The sequence below is a fragment of the Octopus bimaculoides genome, chromosome 3 (genome assembly GCF_046866305.1).
Source record: "Octopus bimaculoides isolate indiv1 chromosome 3, ASM4686630v1, whole genome shotgun sequence".
Classification (NCBI taxonomy): domain Eukaryota; kingdom Metazoa; phylum Mollusca; class Cephalopoda; order Octopoda; family Octopodidae; genus Octopus; species Octopus bimaculoides.
The window spans coordinates 133439016-133465453 of NC_142930.1; the positions used below are offsets into that span (position 1 = coordinate 133439016).

At 35.2% G+C, this 26438-nt stretch overlaps 1 protein-coding gene across 34 annotated transcripts in view; it reads left to right on the top strand.

Moving 5' to 3' along the window:
- LOC106877319 (tyrosine-protein kinase CSK) overlaps nt 1-26438 on the top strand; it is a 354354-nt gene that overhangs the window by 285533 nt on the left and 42383 nt on the right. For 17 of the 34 annotated variants that reach the window (XM_089349669.1, XM_089349666.1, XM_089349671.1 and 14 more), the window contains 2 exons: nt 17400-17500; nt 20998-21223. In XM_089349669.1, the coding sequence (XP_089205795.1) occupies nt 17400-17500; nt 20998-21223 (327 nt within the window). The remainder of the gene's footprint in view (nt 1-17399; nt 17501-20997; nt 21224-26438) is intronic. The other 17 variants (XM_089349674.1, XM_089349682.1, XM_089349681.1 and 14 more) reach the window with 1 other exon arrangement.

Here is a 26438-nt window from a genome sequence, read left to right on the forward strand (position 1 = left end):
CACTACTATTTATAATCGCTTGGTCAAGTCTATTTCTTGCAAGGGGGTGTCATGTTACAACAATATATATATAAATAGATATCTAGATGATGCTCAATTTGTTATTACTCACCCACTAACCCATGATGTATGCAGTAAAGTCTGCAAGAGCCACTTCAGACTCATTAAACATTTAAAAACTCATTCTGATCTTCCACTTGAGTAGCCTAACTGTTAGACCAAAACCACAGATTTAGTTTGCAGTCTTTGTGGCATACTGGGTAGGTCTCTTGCCAGCTTCATGAGTCACTGTTGATCTCACGTTCGTGGGAACAATCAGTTTTAAATCAGCCTGTCGGCAATGGTCATGATCGTCTAACAAATAGACAGCCATCATGTATGTATATTAGAAAATGTCTTTATTATTTTATGAATTTTCATTCATTATCATCATAATCATTGTTTAACATCCGTTTTCCATGCTGGCATGGGTTGGATGGTTTGGCTGAGGTCTGGAGAGCCAGCAGCTGTACAAGGCTCCAATCTGATATGACAATGTTTCTACACCTGGATGCCCTTCCTTATACCAACCACTCCGAGAGTGTAGTGAATGCTTTTTACATGCTACTGGCACAAGAGCCAGTCAGACGGACCTGGCATCGACCACATTTGGATGGTGCTTTTTACGTGCCACCAGCATGGGAGCCAGTCAGGCAGCAGTGGCCACAGCTACGATACTGGTTTTACTTGACTCAACAGGTCTTCTCAAGCATATCATATCGCATGACGCATCAGGAGTACTCTCAAATGGGCCAGACATGCATTGCTGTAATCTCACTTTAGTTGACAGATCTTCTCAATTACAGCATATCTCCAAAGGTCTCGGTCTCCTGTCATTGCCTCTGTGAGGTCAAATGTTCAAAGGTCATGCTTCACTACCTCATCCCATGTCTTCCTGGGTCTACCTCTTCCACAGGTTTCTTCCACAGTTAGAGAGTGACACTTCCTCGCGCAGCTGTCCTCATCCATACGTAACACATGACCATACCAGCGTAGTCGTCTCTCTTGCACACCACATTTCATGCTTCTTATGCTCAACTTTTGGGCATAAATTCTGTTAATATATTTCATGTATTGTAGAAGTATAACCAATCTCTTGCACATAAACTTTAACAAGTAAATTTTATCCCCCCCCCCCCCCGTTGTAAACCACTAATCTAATGTGTCCATCCTCTTATGAACACGGGGGAGATTTTGGATGGTGATTTTATTGAGTTGAGAGACCACAGAAGTTCTTTCTTTTAATAGCATTAATTAGGTAACATGTATTAGTTGAGCTATCTTCATCATTTTAACGTCAACTTTTTCATGTTGGCATGGATCAGATGGGATTCATTGAGGCCAATTTTCTATGGCCAGATGCCCTTCCTTTTACCAACCTTCACCTGTTTCCATGCGTATTCGCAATGATTCTTTTATATCCTACTCTTGTCTTTCATCTTTTACTTGTTTCCGTCATCTGACTGAAGACATGCTGGGGCACCACATTAGATTTTTAGTCAATCAAATCAAGCTGCTAAGTTGTAGGGATGGAAACATACCAACATCAGTTGTCAAGCAATAGTGGATGAAACACATGCACACACAACACACACACAACGGGCTTCCTTCAGTTTCCATCTACCAAGTCCATGCACGAGGCTTTGGTCAGTCGGTGGTTATCGTAGAAGATACCTGCCCAAGGTGCTGTTTTTTTTTTATTTTAATTCTTCACTTTATACTTTGACTTCCCACCTATTTATTGTCTAACCTTCCAACTCACTTTTCATTTCTGTAAAGAGGATTCCTGCCTGAAAATATCCAAGACTCACCTCTCTCTTTATAGCACACATGCGTGCACTCACACACACACACACACACACACACACACACACACACACACACACACACATACAGATACACACACACACACACACACTTATTTGATTTTTTAAAGAACTTTGCAAAATCTGATGCTGTCATTATTCAGCTGTTTATCATTCATGTGTCCAAATAGCTCCACTCCTCTCTCTGTCTGTCCGTCTGTCTCTCTCTCTCACACACACCCACCCATATGCTGATACATATAAATGTATCATAGGACATTGTTGTGCCTTGAAGCTATATGCATATCACTTTTGCCTGTTGAACCAACCACCCAGCTAACACACATATTCCAACATAGACCTTATTAAACATGATCAATAAAGGGTTTTGTTTCCTGTCCCAGTTTCAAGTGTTTGAGGAAACAGGAAGTAGGAGTAACTGATAGGGGTACTTAGGAAGTAGGTAGGAGTCACTGATAATCTAAACTAATGCTATTGTTTGTCTTCAGTAGAGATATTTTCAAGGAACCCATTTTCCCCTGTGTTGTGGTAGAGTCATCATAGCCCAACAAAATACACATATACTGTTACCTTTTATCTTTTCTTATATGTGTTCCAGTCATTGGCCTGTGGCCATGCTGGAGCACTGCCTTGAATGGTTCTCAACCCCGGTACCTGTTTTTCTTAAGCCTGTTACTTATTCTCTCAGTCTCTTTTGCCAAACCTCTAAGTTGTGGAGAGTTAAACAATATTGGTTGTCAAGTAGTGGCAGAGAGCAAACACAAACACACAAATACATTCATTATATATATATATAGAGAGAGAGAGAGAGAGAGAGAGAGAGAGAGAGAGAGAGAGAGAGAGAGAGAGAGAGAGAGAGAGATAACCTATATAGTAGGAGTGGCTGTGTGGTAAGTAGCTTGCTTACCAACCACATGGTTCTGAGTTCAGTCCCACTGTGTGGCATATTGGGCAAGTGTTTTCTATAGCCTCAGGCTGACCAAAGCCTTGTAAGTAGACTTGGTAGACAAAAACTGAAAGAAGCTTGTTGTATATATGTGTGTTTGTGTGTCTGTGTTTGCTCCCTCCACCATTGCTTGACAACTGATGCTGATCACTTAGCAGTTTGGCAAATAAGACCAATAGAATAAGTACTAGGCTTACAAAGAGTAAGTCCTGGGATCGTTTGCTTGACTAAAGGCAGTGCTCCAGTATGGCTGTAGTCAAATAACTGAAACAAGTAAAAGAGTAGATATATATAAAAAGGGCTAATGTAGCTATTTGCGTGTGTGTGTGTGCACACGCACACGCATGCACATGTGTTTGTACATACACACACGTACATATATATACATGATGGGGATTTCTTTCAGATTCCATTTATTAAATCCACTCACAAGACTTTGGTCAGCTCAGGGTTATTGTATTGTAGAAGACACTTGTCTAAGGTTCCGCTCAGTAGGGACTGAACCTAAAACCGTGTGATCAGGAAATAAGCAGCCATACCTCTACCTGTTGCTGTGTGTTTCAAAGGACCAGCTTGATTAATTCTTGATGTAATCGTATCAGTGTTCACAGGCAATCTCTTCTTCTTTTACCACTTGAAACACGATGCTGGAGTACCACCTTTAGTCGAATAAATCGACCCCAGAACTTATTCTTTGTAAGCTTAGTACTTAGTCTATCAGTTTCATTTGCTGAACCGCTAAGTGACGGAGACATAAACACACCAACATCAGTTGTCAAGCAATGGTGGAAGGGACAAACACAGACATAAATAACAAACACACACATGCATATATACATATATATATATATATATATATATATATATATATATATACACACACACACACATACATACATACATACATACGTATACACATACAGACGTACATACATACATACGACGAACTTCTTTCAGTTTCCGTCTACCAAATCCACTCACAAGGCTTTGATCAGCCCGAGGCTATAATAGAAAACACTTGCCGAAGGTGCCACACAGTGGGACTGAACCCAGAACCATGTGGTTGGTAAGCAAGCTTCTTATCAGACAGCTACTCCAATTTTTTTTCTTTGTTTTTCAGAAAAAAGAATATCAAAGAAATGTACAAATATTTAATCATAAGCTGTACGTTAGATTTTTATCTCATACTTGTTTCAGTCATTGGACTGTGGCCATGCTGGGGCACATCCTTAAAAGGTTTAGTTAAATAGATCAACCCCCATCCCCCACCCTCACCAGTACTTGTTTACAAGTCTTCTGCCAAATCACTAAGTTACAAGGACTTGAACTAACCAACAACAGTTGTCAAGCAGTGCTAGGGGAAATACAATTACAAATTCAGATCACACAGGCAGGCGCACATACACACTCATACATACATGTACGATGGACTTCTTCAGGTTCTGTCTACCAAATCCGCTCATAAGGCCTTGGACTAGGTTTGTAGTAGAAGGCACTTGCCTGAGATACCATGCAGCAAGTCTGAACTAGGAAGTATTTGGGAAGCCAACTTGCTTACCACACAGCTATGTCTGTGTGTTCATTATATTTTTAAACTCCAATTTGTTTTTAATTTGTAAAATCTAAGACTGTTGGTTAAGAAAGAAACCACTAACTATCACCTCCATTATTGACAATCATCTCTGCCACCACCACCACCACTACCATTACCACTACCATCACCACCACCATCATCATCATCATTATCATCATCACCGTCACTGTTATATAGTGTTTACAAGATTCATAATGATTGCCAACGTCAGGCCTGATCTTTTCAGAGCATTTATTCTCATTAACACATACCAGAATATATATGTGCTAAGTGAAATTGCAGTTGAGACTACTGAGTTATTTCTACTCCAGATATTTACTAATTCATGTTACATTATTTTTTTTTTATTAATACTTTTTATTAGATTTTTTTTTCCGTTACATAATATTTTGTGAGGTAGGGCAGGTCATCTTTCCTATGAATTACTAATCATGAGTGCATGTCGTTGTTCATGCTATCATACCAAGAGGATGAGTATAAACAATAAATATAGTCAGGGTTTTTTTTTTTCTATTTTAATCTATATGTATGGCTGTGGTAAGAAGTTTGCTTCACAGCCACATGGTCCTGGGTTCAATCTCACTGTGACACTTGCTATAGCTCTGAACTGATCAAAGGCTTGTATATGGTTTTGGTTGATAGAAACTGAAAGAAGCCTGTCGTATATGTGTCTGTGTGTATGTATGTGTGTTACTGTCACCTTGCCTTGATATATTGCATGATTGTTGTAGATGTGTGTTGCCTTCTGTGAATATTACCTTACTTGGAAACAGGTAAGGGCTGGCAACAGGAAGAGCATCCAGCTGTAGAAAATCTTCCTCAACAAGTTCTGTCTGAAAAGTAGACCTTAAAACGTTGTTGTTGATGATGTATCCCTTTTAAATTTATAGGATATTTTGGCCTTAGTTGTTTTGGTAGTTCTTTAGTTTGTTTTAACTGTTTCTAGTAAGGCCCATGTTGGTGTGTAGCCTTTTCAGGATCAAAGTGATGAGCTGGGAAGCAGCTATAAAATGTATCCTGTCAGCTTAACACTCCATACCATGCTCATTCTACATTCTGTTTATTCAATCTGATTGTTGATTTATTGTCCTAGTATGTAAAAAAAAGTTATATTGATATAAGCTGGGTTGTGGAGTCAGTCAGAAACAATTAAGGGGTAGCTGGAGTCAGAGTCAGAGTCAGTAAAACTATACCAACTCCAACTCACAATGTCTTTATTCTTTAATATAAACCAGTTATAACATATAAGTACAAGCGTATGCTTATGCTTTATGGGATATGTAGTCCACAATCACTTAATTACATAAAGAGGAGTCGGAGGTGCCAATAGTAGAGGAGTCGGAGTCAAAGTTTTTTCCTTCGACTCCACAGCCCTGGATATAAGTCAGAATGGAACTCACAGACATCGTCATTTTCATTGTCGTCATTTTAATGCTCACATGGGTCAGACAGAATTTGTTAAGGCAGATTTTTTACAGGTTGGTATCCTTCCTGTAGCCACTCCTCACCAGTTTCCAAGTAAGGTAATATTTCCAGATGACCTGACACGTTTTCACTGAAGATTGGAAATAAAGAACATTGCTTGTATGTCGGTGACACTCACTTACAACTGTCACATGAAGTCAACTTAAGCCGAGAGCAACACAATACACATACACACACACAATGGGCTTTTCAGCCTACCAAATCTATTCACAAGGTTTTGGTTAGCCCAGGGCTATAGTAGAAAACATCCAAGTGTCACACTGTGGGACTGAACCTGAACCCATGTGGTTGGGAAGCAAGCTTCTTATCACACACACAGCCATGCCAATGCTTATTTTGTCAAAATCTTGTTATTAAAACTTGTTGACAAATTTCAGTTTGGGTGTATTTACCTCTCTTCCCAAACTGACTGCACTTGTTAATTGATATATACTGACATTCTTATTTTCATTACCTTTCTTCAAAGGTAAGGTGTTGGTCTGTTGACCCCATAAGTTTTGAATTCATACTCCAGGTGCTTTACTATGATGTACTTAGACAAGGATCTTATTTGGTTTTTAGTGTAGCTGTGTGGATTGTCAGATCCTCAAAGCAGAGTAATTTAGTAGAAAATTACCAAGTTGATTGGCAATTAATTATTAATTTTATGGCATGTAGTTCTGATATGAATTAATTTCTCTCTAATGAAAAAGAAATTATCTTTGCACCACTGCTCTTATAATAATAATAATAATAATAATAATAATAATAATAACAATCTATAACATTGGTAAAAAGCCACAAATTTGGTCAGAGGAGTATAAGCAATTAAATCAACAATCAGTATATTACTGGTACTTGTTTTATTGACTTAGAGTTCAAAAATGTAAAGCTACCTCCAACAGGATTTGCAGTAAATAATAATGATAATAATAATGGTTTCAAATTTTGGCACAAGGCCAGCAGTTGTGGTGGTGGGGGGGGAGTCGATTACATCGACCCCAGTACTCAACTGGTGCTTATTCATTGACTCCGAAAGGATGAAAGGCAAAGTCGACCTCGATGAAATATGAACTCGGAACGTAGCGACAGGTGAAATACCACTAAGCATTTCATCCAGTGCATTAACAATTCTGCCAGCTCACTGCCTTAATAATAATAATAATAATAATAATAATAATAATAATAATAATAATAATAATTTCTCTATTTGATATTATAGTGATGATGCTGATAATGACTGATGATTTCTTATATTGGTACAAAACCACAATTTGGACCTAGCACTTAGAAGGGATGAACAGTAAAAGTCAACATTAGGGAGATAATGAGAATTTCTATCACAGGCACAATACCAAACATTTTGAGGATTAAATTAACCTTAATTCTTTGTTGGGACTCTGTTAACAACTTCAGAGAACTGAAAGGCAGAGGGGATCTGGGACTGAACTACTTCAGCTTGTTGATAGCCCCATTTTGTTTGTGAGGCATAAATGATGTAAATGGGGGTTATAACAATCAAGCATTGAAACCTGATTGATTGTAAGATTCAGTTTGCCTAGAAATGGCCACCAGATCACATACTTTGTCACCGTCATTATCACCACCAGCATCACCACCACCACCATCCTCATCATCATCATCTACATAGTTTTAACATTGACTTTTCTAGACTTGCCTGAGTGAACCAAAAACTTGTTGAGGTAGATTTCCTACTGTTGGATACACTTCTTTACACCTTCCTTCCCTCACCTGTTTTCAAGCTGGCTCTTATTTAACTTGTTCCTTCAAACAAGGAACAGCACAATGGCTGGACTTGTTTCATTTATTTTGTGAAGGGGTGGGAGATGGAGACTGTAAACAATGACACTTTGTGAATAGAGATCTTGCTTCTAATCTGCAAACAGATGTCAAGGCAGGGAAGGGCACAACACATCAATGTGTGCACGCACGCACACACACACACATATATGAGGGGCTTCTTGCAGTTACCATCAACCAATTCACTTAGAAAATAAAGTATTGGCTAGCTTGTGGCCATAGTCTGCCTTGGAATTGAACCATAAACGTATAGTTCCAAAGCAAACTTCTTAACCACATTGTGATGTCTGCACCCATTGCAATTTTTTTTTCCTCCTAACTGGTATAAATTCATTGAGATTTATGAGAGGTGGAATGTGAAATTGCAACAACGATGATGACATCAATGATGACGCCTTCAACACTGACATTTAATATTTTGTAAAGCTAGTCTATTTTAACAAACGTTTTCAATGTTGATACTTGTGTAAGAGATTTGTGTAACTCCCCTGAACCTTATCTTGTTTAAAGCTTTCTGGTCTTGTGAACTAACTTTTCACCAACAAATAACTTACTATGCAATTTATGTGGTAATTTCAGTTCTTATCTATTTTCCTCCCCTACTTTCATGATTAATACAAATTGTACCAGTTAACAGCTTTTACAGCAGCAGATGTGTAATAATATGTAACTAGTGGCATTTTTCTTTTCTTAACATTGATGATTTTACAACTGGATTCTTTTACTAATACTAATCACAATAGTATATGTGACAAAGATGAAACTATTTGCTGTTGATACCACCCACCTCTATGCAATATTTTTCTCATCTATTTGGTGTACACTCCTTTTAATCACGAGTTCCTGGGATGGTTTTAGAAACTGAGACTGAACTTTTCCCTTTGCTCCTAAGCATGTGTGTGTGTGTGTGTGTGTGTGTGTGTGTGTGTGTGTGTGTGTGTGTGTGTGTGTGTACGCACGTGTGTGCAACCACTTTTTTTCTTTGTTTAATATAACAACCTTTGCACTCCCCGTTTCCATCCTGACTGCACCCAAAATGTCTCATTGCATCTTCTTTTCTTCAACTTGCTAACCTACAATATTCTATAACCTTCCTTCCCAAAAGAGATTTTCCTTAGAATTTTCTTTTTACTCATAAAATACTTAGTTTGTTTATTTTTGTCAAAATTATTTCCTGACTCTTTATCTTATTTTTGTTTTGGTAATTACCCACCAAATGTCTAAATTAAACTTGGAAGGGATTTTTATGTTAGCATAAAGAAAACTTATTTGGACATCATTTTACTTTAGTAGCAAGGTTAAAATTCTTAAACAAAATTTCATTCTCTATCACTGCAGTCCTAACAGTGAGGGTAACCCCTTTCATACCAACTCGCCTGTGGCTGTCTTTGATACTAGGGTACAAAAATTCTTGTTTCCAAGAATTTTAAATTAAAACCTTTCATCAAAATTTCATATATATGTTCTAATCTCCAGTCTAATAATGACACAGTTAATTTACTAAATTATTTGTTTTTAAATGATGCCAAGACAGTCTGTTTCAATAGAAATATGGTAACAGAAAGGTTAAGTTGCTGAACCACTGGCCACATAATTAAAAGTTCTCTGAGCCATGTGTTATGATAGCCTTAATCAAAACACATATCTATGTAAAAAGTACCCAGTGCCAAGTAAAGATCACCCTGTTCCTTGTAAAAAGCATCTAGTCCACTCTGTAAAGAGGTTGACATTAAAACCCTGTAAAGTGGTTAGCTGTAAAAACCATACCAAAACTGATGGTAGAGCTTGGTGAAGTCCTCCAGCTTGCTAACTCCTGTCAAACCGTTCAACCCATGCTAGTCTGGAAGATAGATATTAAATGATGATGATAGTTGCCTCATTTATGAAATATGAAGTTCAAAGACCCTGCTTTAAATCTCAGAATTGATGGATATCAATGCAAACCATCACTTGTTTCCTTAAAGTTCTTCTTTCTGTTTACCTCACTTTGCTTACTTGGCATGATTAAGTAGTTAGCAGTTGAGAAAACAATTTTTCCTTTCTACTCAGTTTAGCATGGAAAAAAGATAGTTTCTTCAAAAGAGAAAAAGTGAAAGAAGTAATTTTTTTTCCTTTTATATCTTATCAGTTATAAAAGCAGATTGGAAAACATTGAAGAAACATCAAGCCAAAAGCTTTGCTTTAGATTTTTCAAAACTTTTCAGTACATCTTTGGTATAATCTAATTGGATGTAGTCATGACTGTTGAGATGAAAGATAAGAGGTTATTAATTAAATTTTTTTTTTAAATGGTTCTAATAGGCAACTTTGAATACTTAAGAACTGTTTCAGTTGCAAAAGTGCACTCAAATGGAATGGAAGTGCTTAATTAAAAGTGCGCATTCTAAACCATTGATATTAAATGAAAAATAAGTACTTCTGATGTTATATGAAACATGTCAAAACCCAACTATCACTATTGTTAACCTTTCTTCCAATACTAAATCTAGTGAGTTAGATGTTGGATGAATTGACTGATATCACTTCTAAAAATGTGTGTCCTGGTGTCTATTTTTGAAATACTCAATGTAAAAAAAGCAAAACTAAGAAAAAAAAAAAGAAGACACCCCACTTCATTGTGTTTAGCAGTGTTTGTTTGCCAGCTATGGTTTACTTGGGGTCAATTTTATTAACAGATCTCTTGTCTAAATATGTGTCCTTGAGTTTATCTTTAAAATACTCAATATGGAAAAAAAATTAAAAAGCTTTGTGATGTTTAGTTTGTGTCCCATTGCTTTTGGGTTCAAATCCAGCCAAGACTGACTTCATTTTTCGTCCTTTTGAGATTTGACAAAATAATCACCAGTCAAATATTGAACGATCATCATTCTCATTTCGTATCCACATTCCATACTAGCACAGGCTGGACATTTAAAATTAAATTGACTGTTCATTTCCCAACATCTGTTGTCTTCTGTCTGTCTTAGAAATCATTATGATCTTTATATTGTCATGAACATATCAGAGTTTAGGAGTAATCAACCTTTTAAGTTGGTGATTAATCAGACACCACTTATAATCACTTTTGTACCATTGTTGTTTAGTATTATTATTATTAACATTCTTAGCGAGATTTTGTTGTTGTTGTTTCAACTCACAAATATGTCTTTAAACTAATTAAGTTAATAAATTGGTTGTCAAGTGTTGATACACTCTCTTGTCTGTGTAGAAATTTCGACCATTAATCCCTGACTTTGATGTGTTTTGACTGTTAACTCACACAAGATATAAAACACACTGAAAACTTGCTTGACAGTTAATCAGATAGCTTGATATGTACACAATAAAACAATCTTGCATTGAAGTATAATTGGCATGCAAGATTTTTGTATGAATATTTGAGAATAGTGGTTGCTAAATGGCTAGGTGGATAGAATATTACATGAGCAATTCTAAATTTCTTGTAAGCATTTTCATTGTGTTTCTAGGCAAGGCACTCTATTCGACATGCCTTTGTTAATGTAATTACCAGGAATACCAAATCATTTTATCTGTGAAAGAGTGGCATTCTGTTGAGGGAGAATTTTTATCCTTCTTCTGGAGAGCTAGGAACTGGCTTTCAAGTTCCTTTTGAGGACTTAAAAGACATTTCTGAGATCTGGTTTAGGGATTCACAATCAAAATCATCAATTGAAGTCAGATATATGATCTAAGGTTTACTTTTAGCACTTTTTCAAATTCCAGTGCTTCTATGTTGTGGATGATTAATGTAAAAGGCAATTAATATAATGAGTTGGCAGGCAAAGGTGATAAAGGGATAAAAATGTCAACTCAATTGACTTAATACTTAATCACAAACCAATGAAGAGGTTGGTACATAATTGCTTCTCTTATTCAATGTAACAGTTAAAACATTGAAATGAAAACCACCTGTTTATTGTTTTTCAATCTTCCAGCAAGAGGAACCACAATGAAGAGTGTATGGCCACTGAACTTTATATTATAAACATCAATCATCATCATCATCGTTTAACGTCCGCTTTCCATGCTAGCATGGGTTGGACGATTTGACTGAGGACTGGTGCAACCGGATGGCAACACCAGGCTCCAATATAAATTTGGCAGAGTTTCTACAGCTGGATGCCCTTCCTAACGCCAACCACTCCGAGAGTGTAGTAGGTGCTTTTACGTGTCACCTGCACGAATATAGCCAAGATTATGTCAGACAATTTGCAGGTTGATGCTGAGCATTCAGACTAGCCCCAATTTATGTCATATACGTTCATCCTCTCAAAATTGATCAAATTTACTCAACAACACCAAGTGACTACAAGCTCAATCTGATCAAAGACCACCATGAGAAGGAACATCATTATCATCATTCTCATCATTCTTTTGGCTTAGATTGGCTTGATTTCTGACTCTCCTGTTTCAGAATAAGCATATTGTTGAGTCTGCAATACAGTAAATGCATGGTTCAAATCTGTTTTTTCTCATCCAAGGGTTTTTTTTTTTTATCCAATACTAGCAGTATAACCCGGTGCTGCTCGGGATTAAGCTAGGATTATTAAATGATTAAGTCCTTTATTTCAAACCAAAATAAGTAACATCGACATCAGATTTGAGCGAAATCTGTTGAAATTGGTTTGGCTGAAAATGATTTGCTGGCAATTTGATTGGGAAATCCCATAAGGAATCAGTTTATTGGTTATTTTCACTTATTGACTCTTTTTTTAAATGTTGCATTAGAGATCTGCATAGGAGAAGGTTGATCTGAAGGTTTGCATTGGGGATCTGGATTGGAGTAACTTAGGAAAGCTTACCAACAACCTTAACCAAAAAAATAAGGAGCCTGTCCCTTCTATGTTAACTCTAACCCTAAACCCTAACCCTAACTCTGACCCTAAAACCGTAACCCTAACCCTAATCGTAACACCCTAGTGGAAATCGTGCGGGTGTTAATCTGAAAAATTACCAAACCCTTTTTGTGGTCCGAAAAACGGGTTGGGGGTGGGGTGACTGACAAATTGTTACATACGTTTTTGTTTCATAGTTGTGAAATATAAATAAAACTCTTTCGCTCCCAAAGTAGTATATGTGCGTATGTGTGAGAGTGAGGGGGGGGGGGAGAAAGATGAACGATTTAAAATAAATATATTTGAATTGTTGTGTGAGAAAGTATATATAATCTTATTATAGAATATAGTGTCTTTCAAAAACATCTTATATTTGAAACTATATCTCATGTTTAAGAAAAAAAATGCATTTTACTCTGTCTTAGCTACATTTTCTTTCGTAATACGCTTTGTCTCCCTCTTCCACTTGTTCGTTCCTTTTTTTTTTTTGGTAGACGCTGTCTTGGTGAGAGAAATTTTTTTTTCCTTAGCCGCTTTGTCTCCCTCTTCCACTTTTTCATTTTTTTTTTTTAGACGCTTGGCAAACACTCTGTTTCTCCCCTTGTCACAAACACACTATGTCTTTCTTTCTCTCTTTTTTCTTTCTCTCTCTCTTTCTTTCTTTCTCCCTCTCTTTCTTTCTTTCTCTCTCTCTCTCCTTCACGCGCGTACGCACAGATTTGACTTCGCCATGTCAACAAACTTCAAAATTGGTAAAAGTTTATCGATTTTTACAGCTATACGCGGGTGCCTCTGTGAGAAAAAGTTGACAAAAACACAGATAGGGTCATGAACAATGTCCTCCTAAAATTGGAGCGACATGCGTGCTAATTTGTGGACGTGCATAACCCACATCACGTACACACACAAACATCTTGTGTTTTATAGATATTGATATATTCATAATTGTCGTCATCATCATCATCATTTAATGCCTGTTTTCCATGCTGGTATGAATTGGATAGTTTGAAAGGAGCTGGCAAACCAGAGAGCTGCACTGGGCTGCAATCATCTGTTTTGGCATAGTTTCTATAGCTGGATCTCCTTCCTAACACCAACCACTTTACAGAGTGTACTGGGTGTTTTTTATGTGGTACCAGCACCAGTGTTTTTTACGTGGTACCAGCTCCGGTACTCTTTATGTGGCACAGCTACATTCATGTTTGAGATACAGTCTACTAAACAAATATATTGACGTTTTTATCACCAAGAATTGTTCTGTTTCTCCAATAATTCCAATGAATCCAATCAGCTCTGATCAATTTTCCTCTTCTCTTCATTCTGACATTGTATAGATTTAATTTCTTCCTTACACAAAGACTCTACCATTATAGAAATTTAGTAGTTTCACTCATGTAAACGGAAAATTCTTTTTTGTTTCACTTACCATAGCGGGGGACTGTGACATACATTGAAATTTAGCTTTACGTGGGTGCAGCAGTTCAATATTGAATAGCAACTTAGCACAGACAACATAAGTTTGAGTCCTATTAGAATCATGTTGTTATATTCATTTCTGTTGTAATATCATGTTAACAATATAACATTTGATATCATCACAAAGGTTTTGATCGAATCTACTATCTGATCAGTGACATATGACATTCTTTAAGTAAGAAATACCTTTCTACTTCATCATCATCGTCATCATTTAACGTCCGCTTTCCATGCTGGCATGGGTTGGACAGTTTCTGGCAAGGTTTTTACAGCTGGATGCCCTTTTTAACACCAACCACTCCGAGTGTATAGTGAGTGTTTTTTACATGTCACCGGCATGGGAGCCAGTCAGACAGCACTGGCATCGACCATGTTCGGATGTGCTTTTTACGTACCACCAGCATGGCTGTGTCATTAAGAAGTTCGTTTCCCAACCACATGGTTTCTGGTTCTGCCCCACCATGTGGAACCTTGGGCAAGTGTCTTCTACTATAGCTCCAGATAAACCAAATCCTTGCAAGTGAATTTGAGAAATGAAAAAAATTGTTTGTGTGTGTGTGCGTCCTTGTCTTGACATCATGTAAAATATGGCCCAGACTGTGATTACCAGCATGAACATCAAACTTCAAAAAGTAGTTAACCATTTAATGCTTTTTTGTAAATTTACACAGAAAAAGTAAGGGTTATACCATCCAGCATAAATAAAAGTCAACTTCATTATATTTTTTCTATAAAAACCTTTTCTGACATTAAATGAGTCAACTTTCAGTATAAATGTTTACATTTTTCAACAACAAAAAAATTTTTTTTTTTAAATTCTGGAAGCAATCTACTCATGTAATTTATGCACTCACTAAAGTTTATTTTTGTTTTTCTGATTAAAAAAAAGTGCTTAAATTACACGGGTTTTTACAGTATATGCAATTGTATGGTTATGGGTGTAATGATTTTTTATAAAATTGATCAAGTTCTGTTATTAGAGGAATGATGCTCTGTCCTAAAAACAGAAATACATTGTGACACCAGTAATGGGTGTATATACCTGTTGTGGGTGTATGTATAGTTAGATGTTATCACTGTGTTACAAGTTAGCAGGGAAATAATACTAAGAGTTAAAACATAATCAAATTGCCAATAAGAAACCCTCTATGCATTCACTCAATTTGCTAAAAATGAGCTGTCAAATCTCCCTCATATAACATGCCATCCAAAAAAAAAAAAAAAAAAAAAAAAGTAAAACAGGACCCCATTAAACATTGTAGTATTACACCGAGTAATTACACCGAGTATTACACCGAGTAATTACAGCTGAAATACCTTTTAATAATAGATCTTGAATAGGTCTGACATGGGGTCAAACAACCATGATCTTCCCAAGACAACAAAATCTATTGTTTTTTAAGATATTGTCGTTAGAGTTCCTTATCATACCAATATAACTTGTTAGTTTGTTATCAGATGCCAGAATTGAGATGGTTCATTTTTCGCATACAATTATATATAGTAGCAATATAGCTATCTGACTAATTGGTCTTCATGCTTTTGCAAATTATAAGATGAAATCTGATCTAATTCAGACAAGGCACTTTATTCTACATAATTGTTAGGAGTCTAGTGTCAGCACTTCTGGGCACTAGCTTCCTATCAAGAGAAAGTGGATCTCTCAAGTACTTTGTTGAAGAAATTGGACCAAAGCTTTGAATGTGTGTCCCCATGTAGTTTGAGGAATAAATAAATAGGGTTAGCTACCACTTGTGAAGAAAACTTTAAATTGTAGTTGAAGCTAAGTTAGTCTTTTCTTGAAATACAAGACACCATAGGGGCTAATATTTTTACCTAAGTTCTCTAGTTTTAAACGAGACAAATCACCTTGTAAGATGTGGGTCTTTCACAGTAACTTGTTGCAACAAAAGCTGAACTCAGCACTAGATGCAGCTGTCGTTGTGTAGTGAGAAATTTGTTTCCTAACCACAGGGTTTCAAATTCAGTCCTACTGTGTGGCGCCTTGGGCAAGTGTCTTATGCTATAGCTCTAGGCCAATCAAAGACTTTTAAGTAGATTTGGTTGATAGAAACTGAAAGAGGCCTATCATATATATATATATATATAAAAGGTAATATTTCATGGGAAAATATTACCTTACTTAGAAACAGGGTGAGAACTGGTGACAGGAAGGGCACCCAGCTGTAGAAAATCTGACTCATTCAAGCATGGAAAAGTTGACGTTAAAACAACAGTAATGTTGACGATGACTTCACGTATTTCAACAACCCTACTTCCACTAACTAATAGCAGTAAGTTATATTATTACACCTGATACTGAGAATTTGGTAGACTTGATCATTGGTGTCCATGTACAAAGGAGACGCACACATAAGCCAAAAACATAGCCATCACTGTCGAGTGTATATTGACTTGGAAACATGTACTGTGCTTTTGCCAATTGTTTTAGAAGCTCCTGTAGTTGTGAGCAGCCATAGACACTTTCTTAGCCCGCTCATCCATGCCCAGCAGAGCATCAAGGATGTGAGAGCTGGAGGTACAGAAGTCTACACCAGTACTAGATTAATACTCATTTTTCAGCTGAATAAACTAGGGCCAAGCTTAACCCATAAAGCGCTAGGATTTGCACTTGCATAGCATGGACTGCTGGGCACATTTTATGAAAATGAGAGTACCATGCACACATAAAAAACAAAAATAGTTAAAATATCTTCTTAGTATATAATGGTGTCAAGTTCTACATCATCTGAAAAGTCATTAGTTGAACTATTAGTCCCCTTGCATTCTGGGGGGTATCAGAATGTTTGAGTGACATTATACTCCATCAAACGTCCATAAATTAAATGTCTATCTGAGCTACGATCGTGGCCCGTCATGCATTATGTGTTAAAGAGACAACACGCGGTCCAGTCCAGGAGTCAAACCCATGTGGGTCCAGTATTGTTTACTTAGCTGTGCACCCTTACTACACACACACGCACTGACAGTATCAAGGTGTGAAACCCCTTCTTGGGGTTGATAAAATGAAATATCAATCAATTTCTGAGGGAAATATAATCAGCTGTTCTCCAACTATCACTTCTGTAGCACTTTTATAAACTATATTTTTAATGGAAGTCACTATGTTTCAGTATTTTCCTAAATAACAAAGAATTTGAAGGGATTTAATAAAATAACTAACATTTTCATTATTAAGCTGATGTTTGGAACATAATTAAAAAAATAAATTTCTTACATAAAATTAGGTTGGAAGATTTTTAATTTAGATAGGAACGTTTTAAAAGAAGTTTTGCATAGTCTGAGGTGGGTTGGTACCAAAAAGATAAAAGGAAAATTCTTCATTTTAATACTTCTAGTTTCCTGTGTTTAATTAGTTTTAATTTTTTTTATTTTAGGACCCTAATTGGTACCAAGCTAAAAATTCATATGGCAGAGAAGGAATGATCCCAGCAAATTATGTTCAAAAGAGACAAGAAGTCTCCTTACAGACTATGCCGTGAGTAATCTACTTTGTTTCTTGTTATTCCATGTTTTATCTGCCTTTTTGTTGGTTGTTAACATTTATATTATTATTGTTGTTGTTGTTGTATTTATTATTGTTGCAAAAATCAAAATATTATCATTATCATATTATTCTTTATTATTATTGAATTTTAGTGGATTTAGTCATCTCCAAAACATGACTAGTATGTTACCAACTTTGGAATGATAGAAGGTAGATTTGACCTCAGTTAAAGCTTGAAGAGAAAATTAAGATAATGTTAGACATTTGGTCTGGCCCTCTACCATTTCTATCACTTCACTGCTTTAATAATAATAATAATAATAATAATAATAATGATAATAATGATAATAATAATTGTTTTCATTCTGATGATATATGTACTGTAATCCTTTCTCCATTAAAGATCCACAGATTGTCACAGAGTCCATGATATGCCAACTGAATGGTTGAATAGTCTACCTTGTATCATAACTCTTTACAGTGTTTTACTTTTGACAAAAAGCAGTCAACTTTTAGTAGCTTCCCTATTAGTTGTAAGATTAAGTACTATGAGGAGGTGAAACTCACTGTGATATGCCAGAAAGCACTGCATAACTGACAAACATTTTTGTCTTCTGTTTGTGCTGATCACCATTCTTAGCAAGGGATAGATCTGCATTAGACTTACAGCTTTCCATAGAAAGGAAGTGCCTGATGAAATGAAGATAAGCTCCTGTATTCTACAACCCTATTAATGTTGTACTGTTAAGGTACTAGTTAAAAAAAAAAAGCAAAAGAAAAGCAAATTATTTTTATTTACATTTACCTTCCACCGTAAATTGAAATATTTTGCACTAGGCAAAACTGGTAAAACTGTGTAAACTTCTGTTGTTACTCATTTATTTCCAACAGTGTATTGTTGTGGTTTTCTTAATCAGATTTAGTTGTATTCCACTTTGCTTCAAGTAAATTATATTATTCAATTTTTAAGAATATTTATTGAAGCAGGAAGAACAGTCAGTTGTTTAACTACTGGATACTATTATATTTTTTAGTAACAACCAATGAATACTGAGGTGAGAATGACAGCTGTTTTGTTATTATTAGTACCAGGTCAGCTCAGCCAAGAGTTCCAGTTGTGACCTGCTTTTCTTTTCTAATAGGCTGTGTGATTGGTTAGAAATTTGTCTACTGTTTCTAACTGCTTGAATGATCTCCAAAGAGGCTCTCTTTATATTATTTTAAAATAGGTAAAGTTGGTTGAATTAATAAAACAGGAGACTACTTTTTCATGAATTGGGAGTTCAAATCTATTGCTGGTGTTTTGTTGCTGATGCTTTAGATTGGAACAATATTGTATAAGAACCAGCAATGGGTATAGGAAGTACCTATGAAATTACTGGCCATCACAGATTTATCTCCTTTCCATGCACCACAAAACTGCTAATCGCTGGGTTGTATAAATCTTTTAGAGGCTTTCAAACGGGGTTGAGTGTATATATTATTATTTAGGATCTCTGGGATTGGTGAGAGGAAGGAAGTTATCCTCAGAGTAGACATCTGGTTGAAATTTCTTACAAAATGACTTCATACATTGCTAAAGGTAGTTATGGGTCAGGTGGTGGTGTTTAAGCAAAGGATTGCCTGCATCTACCATGCAATAGCCATAGTAGAAACTGAGATCATAGCAACACAAATGCTCTGGCTCATGTGTTTGTTTTTTGTTTTGTTTCTTTGTTTATTTTGACTTTTTTTTTCTGTGAAATGTCTTCCGTACTCATCGCATTTTCAACATTTAAGAATTGAAATGTTGTTTTTTTTAAATTCTCTTTACCTTTTATTTTATTTATTTTTTTATTTTGGAGTTCCATTCCAGTAATAAAGGTAAACTGTAATAAATCACTTATTTTTAATTCCTAATATTTCTGAATAATATTGTCAAATGTATGATACCATTATTTGATGTTTGTGTATGTATGTATTTTATGTGTCATGGAAAAAATGCAGAATTTCCAATGCAAAATATTTTCAATAGGGCTTAAGTGTACCTCTAATAGTAGTCTTCCATCAAACTCAAGAAGCAGGTGAGTCAACAAGTTAGGGGTTGGGCTCTGTAGGGTCATTTCAACTCAGAACACAAGAACTGGATGTCTTTACAGTACCCTTGGATGGGTATTACTTTTTTTTATCATTCCTGAATGAATGAAAAGCAAAACTGACCTTGGAGAACTTGAACTCGAAGCACAGAGAATCAGAAAGAACTAATATCACAAGGCACTCTATCTAATGCTCTGATGACTCTGCTAATTAGCCAATCAAAATTGATTGAAATTATTCAGCCAAATTGTTGGTTAATTGTCTCTGTCTTGCTTTGACAATAATTAACGTAAAAAAAAACACTCATAACTACAAAGGTTCTGTGAAATTCTAATTGTAAATTTCCCCCTCTGCCTAGTCAGTCCAGTATGAGCAGATCTATGGCATATAAATAGTTCTAAAGTAGTCAGCTGAGCAATTAGGTGCAATTAGTAGATCTCATCATTTATTGCAATTACTACTGTTGTTCATTAATCTCCAGGTCAGTTTTCATTGAACAGACCTATGATCAAAGGTGTTTCTGCCACAACTATCCCAGCTTCCTTCATGCAAAGAAACCCAGGACCACATTGTGTTCTTTTCTAAGACAGTTGGGTATGTTTTGAGATATATGGCTGCTATTTCTAGCAGGTCGTGTGACCATGTAGAGACTCCCTGTTGTCCTAAGTGTATGCTGTAAGGGACTACTTGGAGCAGAGCTTGCAGAAGGCCATAGATAAATGTTTTTTACTTGAACAGTTTAATCAACATCTAGTGGTTATGTTTTAGGTACAAAGTGAGTAAAAATTTATTGAACTGTTGTGTCTGTTGAAGTTAAATTGGTTCTATATGAAACACACATGTTTTGTGAAGCATGAACCTGATATATGGTGTGTGTACAGCTATGAAAGTATGTTCTATGATCAAGTTGAAGGACAGGTTTAGTGAAGGTGAACTTGAGAAATCTTTGGTTGATGTCTGAAAGAAAAATGGCTGCATTATTATGGACATACAACAAAAATGAGTGGTTTAATTACTGGAGTTGAGTGGCATTACAGTCATTGAAAACGTGTGTGTGAGAGAGAGAGATGCTAAAGAAAACTAGCTAAGTTGATCCACCAACAAGAATACAGAAAGAACCTATATTGCAGATTGGTAAAAAAAAAAAAAACCTGGTGCTAAACCAACAAAAATAAATGTGTTTATGTATAAATGTATGTCAATTGCCTGGAAATTTTCCAGGACACTGAAGGTTTTTTATACAGTTATGATTTTGGAGTGGTTCTTTTTAACTAATTAAAAGCTTTTGATATTAATATATGATTTAATTTAACTGTGTATCTTTCCTTTTCTTTTTTTTTTCTTTTGTGGATGTTTTTTATGTTTTTTTTTATGCAACTGTTTCCTTTAGCAGCCTGTGGTATTTGTTGCAGATGGTATCATGGAAAAGTTAGCCGAGAAGAAGCAGAATCTCTTCTGGCTGGACACATGATAGGGTCATTCCTTGTACGAGAGAATGGCCATTACCCTGGGGATTACACCTTGTCGCTAGTCATCCCTGGGGATGTAGTGGAGCACTATCGTGTGCTACAGACTAACAATAAGGTTGAAGTCGATGGTGGTGATCTTCAGTTCGATACTCTACTGGAGTTAGTTGAGGTATACTTTTCTTTGGAGATACTTCCATTCATTGGAGGCATCTCCGTTCTTTCCATCAGAGCCGCCTCTGTTCTCAACACAGTTTTCTTTGTTTTTTGATTTATTAAACATTTGTGCATGTCTGCCAGATAGTGAAAATATTTTGCAGCTATTACTAGTTTGTGATTAAACAACAAACTGAAGATAATTGCATAACTTGCATCTTTGCTCTACTTATATTTTATGACTAGATGTGTCACTAAATCATGAGATAGCTCATAAAACATCCAACCACACATACATATCCAAATATTCATAACAATGTATAAACTACAGTGGGTTCTTTTTTAAAAAAAAAATGTTTTCTTTATTTTTTTCTCTCTAAGCATCCAATCTCATATATTTACTCACCACTTTCTCAAATACATCAGTTTTAACTCTGTCGGCATTGGGTTTATTGAATTAGAAGCTTTGCAGTTTAATTAGAAACTAATTTTGTCAGTGATTAAATTTTTGGGATAATCAAGTGTTAAATAATTAGAAATTAATTCTCGAGCTTATAAAATGAAAATTTTTTTTTTCTTGCATTGAATATCTTAAGCAAGCTTCTTCATTTGTCTGATTCCTATTTATTTATGTCATTTTTTTTTTCATTATTGATGCTTTATACTGAAGGCATGAACCCTTATTATGTACTTCTGTTTAAGTGTGATTTAGAATTTAATTATATAGTTGAAGAGCTGCCTGAATTTCCTGCTCATTAGAATAATCCTTCATTTTTAGCTCTAAAGCAATTTCAAGTAGTTTGGAAATGTTTTCTCATCTAACAGAGCCATTGCTCTTCTCTTGGTTTGGTCTTCTTACACTTCTGTATCATCTATTCCATAAATAACATAGATTAAGTATCCCAGTTGTTATTTTGCAATAAAAGAGCTAACTTCTGCAATTCTTAAAACTCAATGCTATTTAGTTTTACAAGAAAAGTTATTTTTGCTGTTTCAATTTTTTTTTTTTTAATGTTCTGATAGGTCATGTTTAGTTCATACTGTATCTATTAACACTGTTATTGCATTTTATAGTAAAATATTTACTTTATAGTCTGTAGGTATATGTAGTTACACGTGCATGCACACACACAGAGCCACACATACAAGTACACACACACACACACACACACACTGTTCTATTGTATTCCATACAATTTATTTTTTTGTTGACTCCATTTTATAGATGTGCATATATACATACATACATACATACGTATATATATAGATGTTCTATATCTTACAGGTTCATAGAGATTCTTTTAATAATTCCTCAGAACAGAACAACCAGCCTTCTTTGTTCCCTAGATTGTTATCTTGCCTCCCTCCTTTCTTTAGCCCATACTCCTCATTGCCGTTGAAAGAAAAATAAAATGAAATACCATAATGTTTGTAATCAACTTGAATAATTGGATTTACTCCAAAAAAAAAAAAAAAAAGAAAGAAAGAAGAAAAAAAAGAAAAAAACCTAAATCATTATTAATTTGATGTGAACTCATTTTTGGAGCAATTGACTCATAGCTGGATTTATACTTTTTCTGGCTTTGTGAAATGATTTAATTTTTGAAAAATTAAACTGTATATTTTCATTGAAGAAATTACAACCAAATCCATTGGTTTCCTTTCTTTTTTACCTTATCTCTATATATTGGTTGTCCGTTATTGTCAGTCTGGATCCGTCAGTCATTAATTGGTTTATCTTGTCATCTCTCTGGAATGTCAGTCAAATTGTTGTTTTATTTTTTGTTGTTGTTATTGTTGTATTTTATTTTGTTCATTAGTTTGTCTCTTGTGTTTTATCTTTATATCCAGTCTTGTTTATGACAGCTGTCTTTCAAAGTGTAGTGTATATTAAAAAAAAAAGAAATTGGCAGATTTTTGCACATACATACATGCATATATATATATATATATATATATATATATATATTATATATATATACACAGACAGATATACACACACACGTACATGAATAAGCATATGTAAATATGATCTTGTCTTTGAGAAAATACATGCGCATCTATATGGAATCTCACATGTACATGCAACACACATTCAATGTGCTTAGATTTTGAGCATTTGGAATTTTCTGAGAGTTTAACTTGATAACCAACTTATTCAAGAATACTTAGGAATAGATTCTCTTTGAAAGATTTCTTTTCTGTTCTGTTCTTTAGTGTTGATTTAAGTGGCACCGATGCCACTTCTGTTCATGTATCTATGCCGTATATTACACAGTTGTGATAGGGCCCCGTTTCCTAACAATATGCTTCTACCGTTAAATGGTTTTGTACAGTGAATAGATTTACTATCAGAGAGAGAGAGAGAGAGAGAAAGAAAGAGACATGAATGGTGACTGAAGGTTTTCATTTGGTTTTTACTAATTAGTGAATATTAGTATTAGAACTATAGAGTTCTTTTCGATCATCATCACATTTGCTAGATAAATAGTTAGTTTAGTAAATAATAGCAATCACTTTTCTGAATGACTTCTCATATTAGATACATTAATATAAAGTAGTAATAATTGTAATAATAATAATAATTATTATAATAATAACAGCAACAGTGATGACCATTTGTACGCAATTATTATTTTTTTTTGCATTTAATTTTTTCTTGTTTTGTTTTTCATTTTTCTTTTTTTTTCTTTTTTTTTTCTGCTTTGGACTCTCACAGATGCAGCCTGGATTCTAACTGTTTATTTTTACCACCACCACCACCACCACCACTACCACCACTGCTGTCGCTGCCACCACAAGCAACAACCCTTGCCTCAAACCCTAACTTATCTAATATTCTTGGGATTCATTTATTTTTCAGGCATGCAGATGTTTACTTATCGCTGAATTGAAATGCCTACTTAATTTTCGCCCTTGCCATTTTTCAGATTTGCATGGATGTAGTTAGATTCTTGTAATATGCACACAGGCTGCTATTGTGTTACGCAGCATCCTGTATGTCAACAGTTAAGTGCTATCCTACATGATGCATAAGCAACATCCTACTTGGTAATGATAGCCAGTATTCTCCGTGATAACAGTTAGGCAGTTTACTATAGCGTAGCACCTAGGAAGCACTTTATATGATAGCAGTTAGCTTACCATATGATAGGCATCACTCTATATTATAACTAGTTGGTTGCACAAAATATAAATTAGATATAGTTGATAATAGTTAGACAGCAGCCTATATAATAGGTAGGCAGCACCATATGTTAACAGGTAGGCAATACCTGATATGATTACAGATTGGCAGTACCCTATGTGATAAGTTACGAACACATATTCTTTGTAAAGGAGAAGTTGTTCTCTTGTGACAAAACACAACAGCGATTAGCATGTTATTCCCATTTGAATCTCTTGGAAATGTATTAGCAATAAATATGCAAGGCATTGTTTTGTGTAGAGTAGATTAAAATTTGCAAATTTTCAAACTTTATAAGTAAGAATATTAAGAGGGGATTGAAATTATAGCCGGTAAATAGTAAATCTATTTATAAATATTTACTTTCTTGTGGTTTTTATTTTATTTAAAATACTAAATTGCAAATTTTACAATACATGATTCTGTTAAAACTTCATGAGTTCATATCTCAAAAATAGATGTAGGTTTCTCTTTATCATTATCATTATCAAGGCAGCAAGTTGGCAGAACTGTTACTACACCAGGCAAAATGCTTAGCGGCATTTTGTCTGTCTTTACGTTCTGAGTTCAAAGTCTGCCAAGGTCGACTTTGCCTTTCATCCTTTTGGTGTCAATAAATTAAATACCAGTGGAGTATTGGGGTTGATGTAATCGACTTAACCCCTCCCCCAAAAATTTCAGGCCTTGTGCCTATAGTAGAAAGGATTATTATTATCATTTTTATTATGATTATGATTATTATTATTATTATTATTATTATTATTGTTATTATTATTAATTTATGAAGATTGATGTAACTATTCACAAAGATAAATAATCAATAAAAAGAGCATGATACAATTTGTAATAGATATTGGACTCCGTATGTTGAATTGAACAGTACTTCGACAGTATGTCTGTCTGTCTTCTTTGGTTTCAAAGTGAAAAATGAAAAGAACACAGAAATACAGCAATTCAAAATATGAACGGAATATCATGCATTTGTTTTTAGACAAAATTACTATTATTATTATTATTATTTATTCATATACACTCAACAGATTAGACTTTTGGAAGAGAAAAGAATCCTAGCATCGGGTTACAACAAGTAGCTTTGGATGCCAAGAGCCTTCTTAAGTATCCTAGCTGTCCCTGATAACACTGTTTTCTGCAGCTGTACTAATTATTATTATTATCGTTATTGAAGCAGCAATCTGGCAGACTCATTAACATACTGGACAAAATGTTTAGCAGCCTTTCTTCTCACTCTTTGTGTTCTGAATTCAAATACTGCTGAGATTGACTTTCATCCTATCAGGGTTGATAAAATGATTCCCAGTTGGACAATCTGGTTGATGTCATCAACTTTCGTCCTCTCAAAATTGCTAACCTAATGTCAAAATTTGAAACCATTGCTGTAATTGCATGGACAACAGACATTAAATGATGACAATTATTATTATTATCCCCTCCCCAAAACTTTCAGGCCTTGTACCTACAGTAGAAAGGATTATTATTATTATTGAAAGCGGTAAGCTAGCAGAATTGTTAGTATGCTGGACAAAATGCTTTGTAGTATTTTGCCCGTCGCTACATTCCAAGTTCAAATTCCGCCGGGCTCGACTTTGCCTTTCATCCTTTCAGGGTCAATTAAATAAGTACCAGTTACATACGCACTGGAGTCAATGTAATCGACTTAATCCCTTCCCCAAAATTTGGGGCCTTGTGATTCCAGTAGAAAGGATTATTATTATTATCATTATTGTTATTATTATTATTTTATTTATTTATAAAGCAACAAGCTGGCAGAATAATCAGTGCTTCAGACAAAATGTTCATTAGCATTCTTTCCGGCTCTTTACATTTTGAGGTCAACTTTGCCTTTCATCCTTTCAGGGTTGATAAAATGAGTGTCAGCTGAGTGCTGGGGGTCAATATAATTGACTTCCGTTTCCTCAAAAATTTCAGGCCTTGTGCCTATAGCAGAAAGATTATTATTATTATTATTATTATTATTAAAATCACTCCCTACCTTCTCAATAGAGGGCATTAGATACTGTTGTCC